At 41.1% G+C, this 16,042-nt stretch overlaps 1 protein-coding gene across 4 annotated transcripts in view; it reads right to left on the bottom strand.

The window, feature by feature from the left end:
- The window catches only part of LOC118525368 (histone-arginine methyltransferase CARM1-like), a 283,358-nt gene that overhangs the window by 108,890 nt on the left and 158,426 nt on the right, over positions 1 to 16,042 (bottom strand). For all 4 annotated transcript variants that reach the window (XM_036076085.2, XM_036076089.2, XM_036076086.2 and 1 more), the window contains 2 exons: positions 1,422 to 1,528; positions 406 to 510 (listed from right to left, as the gene is read on the bottom strand). In XM_036076085.2, the coding sequence (XP_035931978.1) occupies positions 406 to 510; positions 1,422 to 1,528 (212 nt within the window). The remainder of the gene's footprint in view (positions 1 to 405; positions 511 to 1,421; positions 1,529 to 16,042) is intronic.

The following is a 16,042-nucleotide window of genomic DNA, read 5'->3' as shown; positions in this document are numbered from 1 at the left end:
AAGTGGAATCATATGCATGAGCTTTTCTAACTTCTTTTACTTGGCACATTTTTGAGGTTCATCCATGTTGAAGCATGTACCAGCACTGCATTATTTTTATGGATCAGATAAATACGAATGACACCCACAATATTCCATTGTATGGATAGACCACATTTTGTTTATCCATTCATCAGTTGACGGGCATTTGTGTTCTTTCCACTTTCTGGCTATCATGAATAGTGCTGCTATAAACATTTGTGTACAAATAGTGGTTTGAATACCTCTTTTCAATTCTTTGGTGTATATAATCAGGAGTGGAATTGCTGGGTCATATCGTAATTCTATCAAAGCTTAATCTGGATTCTAGTTTTTGACAAGGCTTCTTAAAATGGTTTGAGATCAATAACATGCTGCCAGCATTACCTTGTCTCTAAAGTCAATGTGGTTCTGGAGGATGGCTCTGTGGTAAGTGGCTGTCCTCACAAAATCCTGCATCATGTTCTGCTGCTGGGAAATGCAGCCATAAAACTGTAAGGAAAAGAGAAGGATAGGGAGAGTCAACAACCCACAAGGCATCACCTTCATGAGCATCTGGTTCTTACAGCCACCTTGGTCAAGGTAGGCTGAGCCTAATGCGCAGGCTAGCCGAGGCTCGGAAAGATGCAGTGACCTGCCCACATTCGCCTCATTTGTAAGGTCTAGAACTATAAGTCGACTCCAGACTTCTGAAGGCTGCTCCATGCAATAGATTCAGGCCTAGATACTGGCCAGAGAGGTGCCCAGGGTCCCTTCTCAAAGCAGAGGTTATAAGAGAACACAGATCAAGACTAACAGGGGTAAGAGAGAGAAAGAGGCCAGAGCCAAAAGGGACATCCCTAATGAGTCTCCTGAGCCAGGAGAGAAAAACGGGACTTGGACAGAAATGCTGAGTGAGGGCAGGAGTGGGGCAGAAGGTAGGGGCGATGGCAATCCTGATCAGGCAAGCCAGCTGGGTGACGTGGTGCGTACAAATCCATGAACACTGGGTCACAAATATCAGCACTGTAACTGCCCCCCTTTAGTAGAGTTTGCTATGTTACGGGCACCATGCTAAATGATTCACATACATCCTCTAATCAAATTAAATCATTACAAAAATCAGACGAATTTCATTCCCCAAATGACAAAACTGAGGCTCAGAGAGATACAGCCACTTGCCCCCAAGTCCTGACAAGTTGAGAAGTGATGGTATGAGGATCCCAAGCCAGGGGCTGCTGCAGCTGCGCTCAGGGGACCGCATGGTGGGAAGCTGCAGGGCCACGCCCACTGCCTCCTCTCCGCCCACCGGCCTGCCCAGGTGTGTCCACAAGACCGGCCTGCCCAGGTGTGTCCACAGGAGTGTTCGCAGGCCTGCGTCACCTGGAAACAACTTCTTTCCGCCCGGGGGCAACTTTCCTGACCTGGAAGTACTGCACAGCAGAAGCCTCTTCTGTCCGCTGGCTGAACACTGAGGATTCCTTTTTCTCATTCCGGCATCTTTTCAAGGTATTTGAAAATGAGCTGAGATCTGCAAGGACAAAAGGCAGACCCGTTTCTACACTGAGGGAACCACAGAACTGACCGCTGCACTTTCTCACAATTCTGAGAAACTACTGGAAGATTCAAAGGGCAAGTTCATCCCCAGACACACACAGGATAAGGAATGGCAAGGTGGAAACAGGCACCACTCTGGGATGTGACAGCTCTCCTTACACTTGTCAGCCATATTTGCATTCACCAGTGTCACGTGACACAGCATAATGGGACACGCGGAGACTGGGCTCAGGGACTTCTGCCGGTCCTGTGCTCACAAAGCTTACAGGCTTATTCTCAGTATGTGCTCTGGGGAAGGTGATTGCTGATGATAAGGAAAAAATATATATATGTGAATACAAAATATACATACAATGAATAGATATACATATTTCTATATACATAAAAATCTCATTCTATTGTCACGACAGGGTTTTTTTTTTTTCACATTGAATATTCTCTAGGCGTGGAGAGAAGTAAAATAACCAAAGAGATGTGAATACAAGGAAATGCTTTCTATTATTTGAGGAAAAGAAATACATAGATGACGGCTCAAAAAATCCCAGAAGTGTTATTACTTAGAGATAACACAGCATACACAGTGGTCAAGTTTTGTGACTTCTGCCTTAGAATTGTCTCTTACATCCTTGCCCAGTAGTCCTCATCACCTGTGGCCTTCTCCCTCTGCACCTCTGATGTGCCCAAGTCTCTCCCCTACAGCCTGTGCTGGATTCCTGATGGCCACACACTCTCAGTTCACCATGAGCTCCAGCCCCTCACGCTTTGTCTGCCCTCACATGCTACCCTATACACCTTCTCCTTGCGCCCTACATCCTCCATGCTTCCGCCATGTGGAAGTACTTATGAATTCCCACATCAACTTGGCCCTGGCCTGGCTTCTTGACTTGAAACCCCCCAGCTCTTCTCTTTAAATTCACTTTTGACATCAAATTCCTATTCATCCCCCAAGATTCAGCTCAACCAGCCTTTTCTCATTGCTATGTTCTGGAACACCCAAAGGCATGGTGGGCCTCAACACTTGATCAGAATCACCTGAAAAGATTTTTTAGACTATGGATGTTGAACCCTCATCCCACACCTGTTAAGTCAATCAAAAAAAAAAATTTGTAAATAATTTAATCATAGGAAATTTTAAAACTCAGAAAAGAAAGCCAGGAACAAAAAATGATTGCTAGATATACCCACTAAGAGTATTTTGGGATAAAATCTCCCAGTAATTTTTCTTCGTTGTGTTTTTATCTATCTCTACATTATTTATAATAATAGTATCATACTCTACTGTCAATACTTCTCATATAGAATCTCTCATCCACACTTAAAGCTACAAAGCCCACTAACTACAATGTCCTTTTGTTCCTGTTTCTCCTATTTGTTCTCAGAGGCAACATCAGAGCCTTAGTAGATCTTAATTTCAACAAGGTTTTTAGATATGTTCCTTCAAATTTTGGACCTGCTTATTTGCTTATCAAGTTCTACTGGGGGTCAAAAGTACCAACCCTATAGAACTATAATTTTCTATATTTGCATTTTATTCCCTTTAAATGATATTGGATAATATTTTAAAACTTTAAAATGTTTGAAAACTTTGTTAGATAAAAACTTGCAACAAACTTGGTATAAAGGGAACACACCTCAACACTGCAAAGACCATACATGACAATCCTGCAGCTGACATCATACTCAACAGTAAAACGCTGAAAGCTTTTCCTCTAAGACCAGAAATGAGACAAGGGTGCCCACTCTCACCACTCCTATTCAACATAGTATTGGAAGTCCTACTCAGAGCAATCAGGCAATAAAAAGAAACAGAAGGCATCCAACTTGGAAAGGAAGAAGCAAAACTGTCTCTATTTGCAGACAACATGATATTATATATAGAAACCCCAAAGGACTCCACCAAAAAACTGTTAAAACCAACAAATTCAGTAGAGTTGCAAGATACAATATCAATATACAAAAATCAGTTCTGTTTCTAAACACCAACAATGAACTACTAGAAAGAGAAATTAAGAAAGCAATCCCATTTAAAATTGAATCAAAAAGAACAAAATACTTAGGAATAAACTGAATCAAGGAGGTGATACCAGTTATCTGTATTCTAAAAACTGTAAGACATTGATGAAAAAAAATTGAGGATGAGACAAATAAGTGTAAGTATATCCTGTGTTCATGGATTAGAAGAATTAATGTTGTTAAACTGTCCATATGCCCAAAGCAATCTACAGTTTTAATGCCATCCCTATCAAAATTCCAATGGCATTTTTCACAGAAAAAGAAAAACAATCCTGAAGTTTGTATGGAACTGTAAAACCCCTAAGAGCCAAAGAAATCTTGAGAAAGAAGAACAAAGCTGGAGGCATCACACTTTCTGACTGCAAACTACATTGCAAAGCTGCAGTAATTAAACCAGCATGGTATTGTCCTAAAAACAGACACAAAGATTAATGGAAGAGAATAGAGAGCCTCATGCTTATATACTCAATCAATTTACAACAAAGAAGCCAAGAATATATAATGGGGAAAGGACAGTCTTTTTAATAAATGATGCTGGGAAAACTGGATATCCACATACAGAACAATGTAACTGGAACTCTATCTTACAACATACACAATAATCAACTCAAAATGGATTAAATAGTTGAACATAAGATCTAAAGCCATAAAACTTCTAGAAGAAAACAGGGTAAACACCTCAACATTGGTCTTGGCAATGATTTTTTGAATTTGACACCAAAAGCAAAGGCAACAAAAGGAAAAATAAATAAGTGGGAATACATCAAACTAAAAAGCTTCTGCACAGAAAAGGAAACCATCAACAAAACAAAAAGGCAACTATTAAATGGGAGAAAATATTTGCAAATCACATATCTGATAAGGGGTTAATATCCAAAATATATAGAGAACTCGCACAACTCATAGCAGAAAAAAAGAATCAATCTGATTTAAAAAATAGGCTAAGGGACTGAGTAGACATTTTCCCAAAAACATAGATGGCCAACAGATAACGAAAGATGCTTCATATCACTAATCATCAGGTAAATGCAATCAAAACCACAATGAGACATCACCTCACACCTGTTGGTGTGGCTGTCATCAAAACGACAAAAGGTAACATGTGTCAGTGAGGATGTGGAGAAAAGGGAATCCTCATGCACTGTTGGCGGGAATGTAAATTGGTGCAGCCCCTGTGGAAAACAGTATGGACGTTCCTCAAAAAATTAAAATAGACCTACCATATGATCCAGCAGTCCCACTTCTGGGTATATATCCAAAGGAAGTGAAATCATTATCTCAAAGAGATGTCTGCACTCCCATGTGCATTGCAACATTATTCATAATAGCTAAGACATGAAAGTAGCCTAAATCTCTGTCAACAGATGAATGGATAAAGACATGATATAAAAATGACATATTATATCATATCTATCTACTTCCCCCAATGAAATATTATTCAGCCATGAGACAGAAGGAAATTCTGCCATTTGGGACAACATGGATAAAACTTGTGGCATTAAATTAAATAAGACAGGGGAAGAAAAATAGAGTATGTTATCACTTGTATGTATAATCTTCTTTTAAAAAGTCAAATTCATAGAAAGATAGAGTAGAAAAGTGGTTGCCTGGAGCTGGGGGGGGTGGGCAGAAAAGAACAGGGAGAGGTTGGTAAAGGGATATAAATGTTCAGCTATAAGGAGTATAAGATCTGAGGACCTAATAGATAACATGGTGACTATAGTTGCTAACGATGGACTGTATAATTGAAATTTGTTGAGAGAACTGAAATGTTCTCACCAAAAAATAAAATAAAATTTCTCAGACATACTAAAACACCCCAGAAGGTATTAGATAATATTGACTCAGCTCTAGTCTCTTGGCTCCTCTCCAATTCCCTCTGAGCTTTCAGAGACCGCCCAGCAGTGGTGTCACCCATCTGTGAGTTCTTCGAATCCTGGGCATCTACGCTGTTTGGGCTTTCAAAGCCTACAGTAAATTCATTTGTCCAACAAATAGTCTTTTGAATATTCTCAACAGTTGCAAGTCTCCATACTTTGGGGGACATCTGACTTTTTAATACAGCCAAATATAATGGGTGCCTAATTTAGTAAACAGGATGTGTGACAAGTTGAAAAGTATCGTTTTTAGTTAACAAACAAGATTATGACTATCAACTAACATGGATAGTCTTGTGTCACTCACCAACGGTCTCCAAAGGGAAATGTAAAAGAGAAGTTCTAACAGAGTTTTAGGTTACACCAGCATCCGTGCAATATATAGACAGCCTTCCAAAATAAACACTAATTGGATATACCAGCTCTACTATGTTTCGATTAAAAAATATTATATTCTTACATTATAGACACTTTAGTCACAACTCTATCGTAATCTCTTGTTTGACAAGTTTAAGATGTATTTATGGGATTTAGGAAATAAGGAGCATCCAATCCAGGAAAGTCCAGGAATCAGCAATCAGTGAACTCCTGCCTATGGTGATTTCTGTCACAATGGCTCCTAGGAGAATATCTCTTTGCAAGCCTCCCTTGCCTTTATTTTAATGGTTAAATAAATGTGTGCAAATAAAGGAAATGTCTGTGTTTCCATATGATATATAAAGATTTTTTTTTAAAAAACGCACTTTCAAAAGGAAAAGAAATTTAATTGTTGATTTCTCCCTCCCCTCAGTCTCCAGAAGAAAGGACTCTGGAGGACACTGTCTTAATCCATTCGGGCTGCTCTAACAAAGTACGATAGACCAGGTGATTTATAAACAATAGAAATCCATTCCTCACAGGTCTGGAGGCTGGAAGTCCAAGATCAAGGTGCCAGCATGGTCTGGTTCTGGTGAGAACCCTTTTCTTGGTTGCGGGCTGCTAGCTTCCGGCTATGTCCTCACATGATGGAAGTGGCAAGGGACCTCTCTGGGGTCTCTTTTATAATCATATCCCAAAGGCCCTGCCTGCAAATACCACCACCTATAGGATTAGGTTTCAAAATACGAGCTTTGGAGGAGACACAAACATTCCATCTATGGCAATGCTCAGTGGCGAATCCAAGATGAGACGCAGCACGAAGAAGCCACCTTCTCTTCCTTGTTCTCCAAACTAGGGGGAGGGACTTTTGATTAGAGTGAAGGAATCTTTAAATCCAGCAGGTAACTTTGCCTTTGGAGAACATTTTAGCAAAAAGTACATTTATTATTTTTTCGGATGGAAAAGCCTTTCGATCTACAGGCACCACCTGTTTAAAAGTCGCCATCCTTGGCTCCCAGAGAAGAGAAAAGACAGGCCCGCTTTAGGACATAATCAAGTCTAAATGGACGTTCACGTTGGCATATTGGCTCTTTTGGCGGCTCAGGGTAGAAAAGGTGGGAAGATAGGGGTCAGAACCACTGTTGTGGAAGAAAGAGGTCCCTGTGGGGTATAGCCTGGAAGTCTGAAGCCAAGGGCAGAGTGTATAAGGATGGGGACATGCCCTCAATGACAAATACAAGCCAAGTCCCTCCGACACAGCATGGCTTATGGGTAAAATGGGAACTCCTTTCAAAGGACACACTTGTCCACACTGTTTGGGAAGAGGCTGGCCTGGTGGAACAGGTACTGTAGACATGCTGGCCTCAACCACCATGTTTTGTCATTTTTCACCACAAATACAAAGATGTAATTTTCTCTATTATACAGATATTAACCATGCTACCGCCATGATTTACTTTCCTTTGATTCTCAAGCTTGATTTCAGTTTCTTCTTAACAAGCCCTTACTTTTCCATTTTAGCATGCAACTATACTCGTGGATCAATAGACCATGGAGATGCACCATTTCCTTATCGTTGTTGCTTCGAAAAGGACCAGATTGAAGGCATCTGTTTTTGTTTGCTCGCTTCTCTTAAATAGCTGCTATTTACAAGCGATACTGTCTGTAGTACTTTCCATACAGTTTATTTACCAAGATACTAACATCTTTCTCTGCAGGAAAGGGTACTACCTGCCTGACTGCATCAGCTGTTCAGGCCACATGTCCCAAAATTATACCAGAAAACACACAACTGACAGTATGATAATCATGGTGTGGATTTAAAAAAAAACAACAATAATATGTCAAACTCTAAACATGGTTGCAGAACTGCTTTTGGCTCTCCTGACGAATTTACATACAGCCTGTTTTAATTTTCTCTAGCCCATCAGCTCAAGTTTGCCAAATTGAGCTCATTTTACTGGGCACCTAAGGAAGCAATTTCTTTTCCTGCTGTCAGGAGAAGACAGCAGTGCTGACCACTTGCCCCCATTTAATTCTCCTTCCCCTAGCTTCATGGTCTGGGTGTTTTCGCCCTCAGGATGGAAATGGCTTACAATCACTGAGGACACACTGCATTGATTCCTCCTATCTGGTCAGAGCTGGAGAAGCAGAACTGCGTATCAGGGCATCAGTTGAGCAGCATGAACATGCTGCCAAGAGCTGCAATGCTGGTCTTCTCTCTGAATACAGGGGACTCTGCTGCTGAGTAAAATTCAACATAAGGATGGCCCTTTTTATGTCTCATACAAGCAGGTTTTCTTAGTAAAGTAGCAAAAGGACTTAGATATAAAGTAGACTGTTTGAGTGGTCAACAGAGCATTATTATGAGGCACTGGATATTTCTATTGCGTACATGAGAAAACTAGAAAAACAGACAGCTTCACCAAACTTGAAGTTAATTTCTCCCTTATAGTGTTTCTGTCTCCTTTTGGGGAAAAAAACAAAACAAAACAAACTTGTCAGCATTCCATGAAAGCAATTGCCAAATCAACCTCTCTTAAAACAAAAGGACTTATGTACTCTGAGAAACTGAATGTATTATTTGGCTTTGCTCTTCTTTCAAAGCCTTGCAATTTGCAAGCAAACCTCTAATTCATAATCCATATAACACTTACCTAACACTACTTTTGTCCTACCGAAACATTAGTACAAAGCACTGGGGAGAGCTCCTGAGGAGTATTTTGTGTACTTGTCACATCTCTAAATGTTAAGAGTCTTATCCAAAAACAATTGGGTCACACATTTTGTCAAATTTCAGAGGCAATCTTCATGCATATCTTAAAAACCAATTAAACGCTTACTGAGATGATCAGCACTGACCTAAACATTAGTAAAAAAGTGAGCTTCACAATTTGTGAAGAAGGTAGGTTGTAGAGGGAAGTTTGTTCGTTTGTTTGAATGTTGAGCCAAGTCCCTCAACCCTGTGGGATCCCAGTCTTCTGGCCCTGACACTCCACCCACAACAGGGAAAGCCCACGATCTAAGGACTGTGTGATTTCCAGTAAGCAGAAGGAACAGGGGTCAGCCTTGGACGGAGGGATAATTAACTGAGCCCGAGCAGGAAAAAGATTCTAAAGCAAGGACATCAGTGAAAACTTTTGTTGGCAAGTGGTGGAAATTCATCTAGGTTTAACTGAAATAGAAACATTATGGCTCACAAAACTGAAAAATCAAGGATTAAAACTCTATTTTCAAGAATGGCTGTGCCTGGATACTCAAATGATATTTTTAAGACACATCCTCTCTCTCTCTCTTCCTCTATTTCTTAACTCTGTCTCTGTCTCGCTCTTTCTCTCTCTGTCTCTTTCTCTCTTTCTTACTCCGTATTTCTCTGTTTTGGCTTCATGCTCAGAAGGACACGATGACCACCAGCATCTCCACAACTACAGGGCTACCACCTCAGCAAATCCTGTCTTCCCAAAATGTTCCAACAAAAGCCCCAGACTGAGCTCCACTGAACCTTGTTAAATTAAAGACCCATTTTTGAATCAATTGTTCCAGCCAGGGGTCCATGCCAGACTTGAGTCAGCCCTATCTAAACCCAAAGGAAAATTGGGCTTTTGTGAGTAGAAGAAAGGAGAGTAAAGACAGGCCAAACCACAGCTGACCACTGCTAAGAGAGAAGTACAAACATTATAGACTAGGGGGAAACAGGGCAAGGAGAAGTGAGAAAATCTGTGTGCTTCAGGGGGCAAACTGGAGGGAGGTGAGCCATGAAAAACGGACATTCACCTACTTGGCTTCTGAAATCTTTGAGCTTGGGCTAGCCTCAACCCAGGCTGTGCTCCCAGCCAAGGGTGCCGTTGTGAGAGATCACTTCAGAGCAACTGAGCCAACACTTCTGGTCCTGTAACACATTGTGTCCCTGTCCCTGTAACCGTCACCAGCTTCCTGTTCCTGTCCACCCTCCCTAAGACGATCTGGCCCTGCTCAAAGCTCCTGATACTCTGTTCATACCCCTCGATCCCATTGAGCATTGGATACCACATCCCACCTTAGCTAAGAAAGAGCTGCTGAACATAGGGTCACACAACCTGAACCAGGAGACTCAGAGACACCAGGATCAAGTGGCTGGGCTCTGGGGCTCTAAAGGCAGGGGCAATCCTACATCCTCACTCACCTGTCCCGGAGAAATTACTGATCCCATTTCCTTTCACACTCAAAAGAGTTCTGGTAATTGATGATTACCAGAGGGGAGGTGGGTGAGGGGGTGGGTGAAATGGATGATGGGGATTAGAGTATGTTTATCATGATGAAATAAATAAATAAAAATTTCAAAAGGATGAAGTGGAAAAAAAAAGAATCCTGATTTGGATAATAAATTATTGAGTCATCACAGCTAGAAGATGCTGTAGTTTCAAGGGAGGTGTCCACGCTGGGTCAAGTGCAAGAGGAAAAGGCAGCTGAGAGAGATGATGACACAAAAAGATGCAGATGGGAGAGTCAAGGCAGAGAATACCTAGGTCCTCACTATAGTCCGGGGACACTCTGCTCCTCAGCCTTAAAGGCCACGACACAGTTCCTTACAGTAAGTTCTCTTTTTGAACTGATTTTTAGGTAGCCTTAACTAGAACAGAAATTCCCCCACTTTCCAACAATGTTGGTTTTTTTTTCCTCCTGATTCATTGCCAGTTCACCCAAGTTTACTAAGAGTTTTCTTGCTTTGAGTTTGGGTTAGCTTTGGGTTTTACCAACAATTTTATATAATATTTCACATTGTAGTCATAAACTGCACCATACTTTTCTCTTTGAATTCCACAAAACCACCTAGTCATGCGAAGGTCAGCAGACTTGTAGAGAAACAAAAGGTTCATTGAGGCCAGAATGCACCTTCTGGAGCATTTAACATATATTCACAGAGGCGCTGATTTTTTCTTATGTGGCAGCATGAGCCATTATTCAATGGGGTCCCATGGCCTGTGCATGCCTCCCAGCAAGCAAAGCAAGGCAGGTGGACACCAAACAAGGGTTATAAAGGTACATTTCCGATTTGAGTAGATTTACACAGTTTTTAAAATGATGTTTAGCAACTTAAATCAACATTTTTATGGTTGCTAATGCCATATTCCCTACATTCCCCAAACAACTAACTCTGGGTAAGCATTTAATATAGCCCAACATAACATTTAAAAAATTGAAACAGCAGCCTGTACTTTGAGAACATCATGTTTGGGGTATTTCATTTAGCTAAGTGAAAACATAATAGGTAGACCAAAAAAAAAAAAAAAATCCCTCTGGCTTCTCTTTATGTATTATCTGTAAATGAATGAGATAGAAACCCCCTGAACTTGGTTGGGAACATCTGCCCCTGTTACAAGGCAAAGGGAAGAAGGTACTTTGTACCTGGCAGACTTGAGACTTCAAGTCACATAAAAAGACCAGTTCAGATGACAAAGAGCATCTTTTGGTTTTGCAATACAACTTTTAAGATCTAGCTCTCTTCCCACTCAAACATGGATTTAACAATAATACGACACAGTTGGGCTACCTTACAAGAAATTCATCTTGTGTTCATTTTTAGGGGAGAGCAAAATGCACCTCCTATTGTTTTCTCAATGACGTGAATCTGTACTTGGCTGAAAGCACGGATATGCACATGCCTTCTTAGCTCAATCTCTGCTGCTCTGTTTTCTCTTTCACATTTTTATAGCTGGTCCACTGGGTGCAAAATGACTGATCACAGGCTAAATCCAGCCCTCAGGCATTTTTAAATTTGGCTATCATGTGTCTTCAAAATCAGGAAAATTTCACAGGAAATGTGAGTTTCTGGCTAAAATTGTGCAGCAGGATATCCCTGGGTCTGAATTTCTCTGTGGCCACAATCAGCACAAGGGGAGTAGCTGCTGCTATCTTTTGAAGGCACATGAGATCTCCAGTTCACCACGGCTCCCACCATTCTCTTTGCAGCCAGCCCACCTCTTACACTTCCACGACCCGCCTGGGCCCTGTTGGCATTTGAGTCTGGGCTCCCATATCCTCCAGGATCTGCTACAGCACTAAGTGGACAACAAGTCTGCAACTTAAAATATCAACTACTCCCCTTCTATTTCTAAGCACCATGAAATCATAAAAGCTACAGAAAATGACAGTCAAACACACTTTATCATGCTATCTTTTCAACCAATTGTTAGTTTCACTTTGAGCTTGTGGTAGAAGTTGTTGACCTTCTTGGCAATGACTTTATTTGGCTATTCTGGGCAGATACTCATGAGAGCAGATTCAAACTCTAAGTGCAGAGCTCTTTGATAAGCTTTCATCATGAGTCACGATCATCCCCAAACAACCCACTTGCACAGGAACATGGTGCTGCTGACTGCCCTCAGTGTGATTTAAGCTGTGAAGGTGAGTTTTTATTAGATCATCCACCTCCCCTAGCCTTTCCCTATAGTTAGAGATGATCTAGGGGACTTAGGAGTGTGACATCTATAGTTGAAGATCAGTTCCACTCAGGAAGGATGCCCACAGCGCGCACTGCATTATCATCACCCCCTAACAAACTGACCCAACCATCCACTTCTGTGATAAGCAACGAACGGGTTTAGCAATAGTTGAACAAATGTTCCCTGGTTGACATCCATCTACACTTTGCTCATATGGAATGGTACATAATACGGACCCAAAGCCAGGAGGATTAAATCCAGGAATACTGGTTATCAGTCAGTGTTTTCATGGCTACAACCAGGAGGTTTTTTTGTTTTGTTTGTTTTGTTTCCATGTATGACTTACCTGAAGCTTTAACTGCACACCAGCTCTAGAATGAGTGTTGAGTTTAGAACCCTGGATACTCTCACATGAAGGATGTTCCACATAAGATTACGGACCCACCTGAAAATTTTTTTTCAGATCTAAATGCCCAAAGAAGCTTTGCTTAATACAGTCTGCCCATCTGCCACTGCTCTGCCCCTTAAGGACACTGGTAATCTTGTAAATTGATAATATTTCCTCTTTTGCTTGGGTGCCAGGATGCTCAGCCAAAATCATGGGTCAGCAGTAGTATTTCTGGGTCCCATAATATGCAGATTGGTGTTTTAATTTCCTCTTGGCCTTAGTCTTCTGTGCTTTCTATATTTTGCCTGATCTTGAAATTTTTGTATTTTTATGTTATTACATAAACGTTTGTGGAAACACAACTTTGCAGCGGAAGAAATTGGGAGATGGATGCATGGATGGATGATGGACAGAAAGATTCATCTACTGATTCCATCGTCACTATATGAAGATTTAACAGACTGGTGAAACCAATCTGCAACTTTCTGCCTCACTTTCCACATAATAACCCCCCCTGCTCTGAACAGCAAATACAAGGACTTTGGAAGCAACAGTGTTGGTCCCATATGCTGAAAGCAGATGGGAGCTGCACTGTCTTCACAGTAGCATCTGCCCAGGAACCAAAGTGAAGAGGAGGAGGCTGAGGGAAAGAGCAGGAGGGGAGAGAAACACAAAAGAGCAATCAGGAGTGGAGAAGAGAGATACTTCCTGCTACCAGTCTCAGCCATGGTTAAAAAGCAAGCACATATTTATGAACTGCTCCATTTGATATTTTCACATTTATGGTGTTATTTAATTCAATCCTCGCTGCCAAGAGGTATTATCTCCACTGTACAGATGAAGGAGAGATACAGACACGGTTTTTTCAGAGTCAAATTAGTGAGGCCAACGTTTATCCAATACCAGCATCTGCATTATAGAAAGTGGGAAATTCTAAAACACAGGACATTCTTAAGGGGCATGTTCTACATTGGAAGAAAAAAGGAACAAAGACAGAATTAAGATGTACTACATTGAGGTAACATAAATAATAGGGAAATGACATCAGCTATAGTCAAAGAGACTGGCTAGACAGGGAAATGATTTTTATTCCAAGCATCACAAAACCATGACAGCAATGGCTTCTATGTGTGTAAGTGCAGAATTTCCTTCTTTGGAGATGTTTCATTGAAAACTAGTTATCCATTATTCTATATTGGCAAAATTACACCAAATATTTATTTAAAATACTCTAGCTGATCTCTCACTATCCCTATAAACCAGGTGACTATCAATGACACAATGTACGATTTATCACAGTAAAGCAACAAGAACGCCAAGTTTAGAGTGATATCAGCATCATAGCTGAATAAGACATCCCTTATTCCTACCCCCCACCCTAACCCCCAACAACAATTTGGTATCCATCCATGGACAAAAGTGTCTTTGTGGGAGCTGTGGAATTCAGCACCATATATGAAAAGACCGAGGAGAAGTCTAACCCCGCCATGTGTCAGGTGCTAGGTACACAGATCTTGATCCCAGCTGTGGACACCACAGGGACACATGAACTAGCTCCAGCCCTTCTCAGCCATGGTCTGACAGCCCCCAGAAAATATTATCTTAGATAATCATCCATGGATGAGAGCAATTTTGTGGACATCCAGGTTTTCAATGGATGAGTGCCAACATATGTTAGAGAAAAAAAATGCATTTGGACACATTGGAGAGGGTAAGAGGAAAAGTCTGACTTTACCCACATCACCTCTCTTCCAAAGAAGCCCAGCTTAGGGCTGAGAGAGATCTTCTTGTCCATGATTTCTACCATGGGGAAAAGGGAGAGTCTGTAAGTTTCCAGCTTCCCCAGCTGTGTGGAATGCTGCCAAAATGCTCATTTCTTTTCCACCCCATCCAGAGTACTGAATCATGAGAAGCATGACTAGGGATGGGAAGAGACTGGGAAAGCAGCAGATAGGACTCACAGAGGGCATTTAAGGGATGAGAATCCTACTAACTGTGTGTGGACTCCATCAAAAAGCTCACTAACAAGCTACTGGAGACACCTTGCCCATAGATCTGCCCAGCTGGCCCACAGGCATCCCCAGTGCTCTGCACACCTCCCTCATACACACCTCCCCTCTATGGCCAGCTCTTTGTGTGAGCTCCTGATGGTGGCAGTGAGAGCAACCTTTGGCAGATGGTTAGTGAGCATGTATAGAAAGCCTAAAACTGTGGGCCAGGGAGAGACCGCCAACTTAACCTTGAGCATCACCTTTGGGGAAACAAAGAGAAACTGTCAGCATTTGGTCTGGGGCATTGCAAGATTGAAAGAAGGCATTAAGGCTTAAGAACTCTGCCACATGAGGGAGCAAGAAATATGAAGCAGGTGTATCCATAGGTCTGAGACAGTCTCAGAATCCTTAGCAGGGCTGATGGAAGGGATTTCTCTTCCAGTTAGTAAAGACTGGAGGAGATGATACTACTTCAAATGTGAAGACAGCTATACAAATTTCAAGGAACATGAAAAATCAAGGCAAAGTGACATCACCAAAGGATCACAATAATCTTCTGGTAACCCATTATAAAGACTGTGATTTACCCAGTAAATAATTCAAAACAGCTGTTTTAAGGAAACTTAATGAGATATAAAAAACACAGAAAGGCAATTCAATGAAATCAGGAAAATAATACATGAACAAAATGAGAAGTTTTACAAAGAGACAGAAATCATAAAAAAGAATCATAGAAATTCTGGAGCTAAAGAATACAATGAGTAAAAAAAAAAAAAATAATGCAATGGAGAATATCAACAGCAAACTGGACCAAACAGAAGAAAGAATCTGTGAGTTAGAAAACAGAACTTTAAAAATGTCCAGTCAAGGGCGCCTGGGTGGCTCAGATGGTTAAGCGTCTGCCTTCGGCTCAGGTCATGATCTCAGGGTCCTGGGATCGAGTCCCACATCGGGCTCCCTGCTCCTTGGGAGCCTGCTTCTCCCTCTGCTTCTCTCTCTCTGTCTCTAATGAATAAATAAATAAAAAATCTTTAAAAAAAATAAAAAATAAAAAATAAAAAAAAAATAAAAATGTCCAGTCAAAGGAAAACAAAGAAAAAAAGAATTAAAAAGAGTGAACAAGATAATATACAGAATGGAGGAGCACTACATAAATTTATATGTTTGATTAGTTAAAAAACAAAGAGTAAACAAATCATATGCGATCTATGAGATACCATAAAAAGAAACAATTTGCAAATTGTTGGAGGTCTGGAAGGAAAAGAGAGGGAAAAGGGGGCAGAAAGCTTCTTTAAAGGAATAATGGTGGGAATTTCCCAAATCTCGAGAAAGATTGGTACCTATGATGTTAATAGGTACCAAACAAACTCAACTTGAAAAAATCCTGCCCAGGGGTGCCCAGATGGCTCAGTTGGTTAAGCAGCTGACTCTTGATTTTGG

The sequence above is a fragment of the Halichoerus grypus genome, chromosome 14 (genome assembly GCF_964656455.1).
Source record: "Halichoerus grypus chromosome 14, mHalGry1.hap1.1, whole genome shotgun sequence".
Taxonomy (NCBI): Eukaryota; Metazoa; Chordata; class Mammalia; order Carnivora; family Phocidae; genus Halichoerus; species Halichoerus grypus.
Note: the sequence above shows the minus strand (reverse complement) of the source record. Positions and strands in the feature narration are given on the sequence as shown.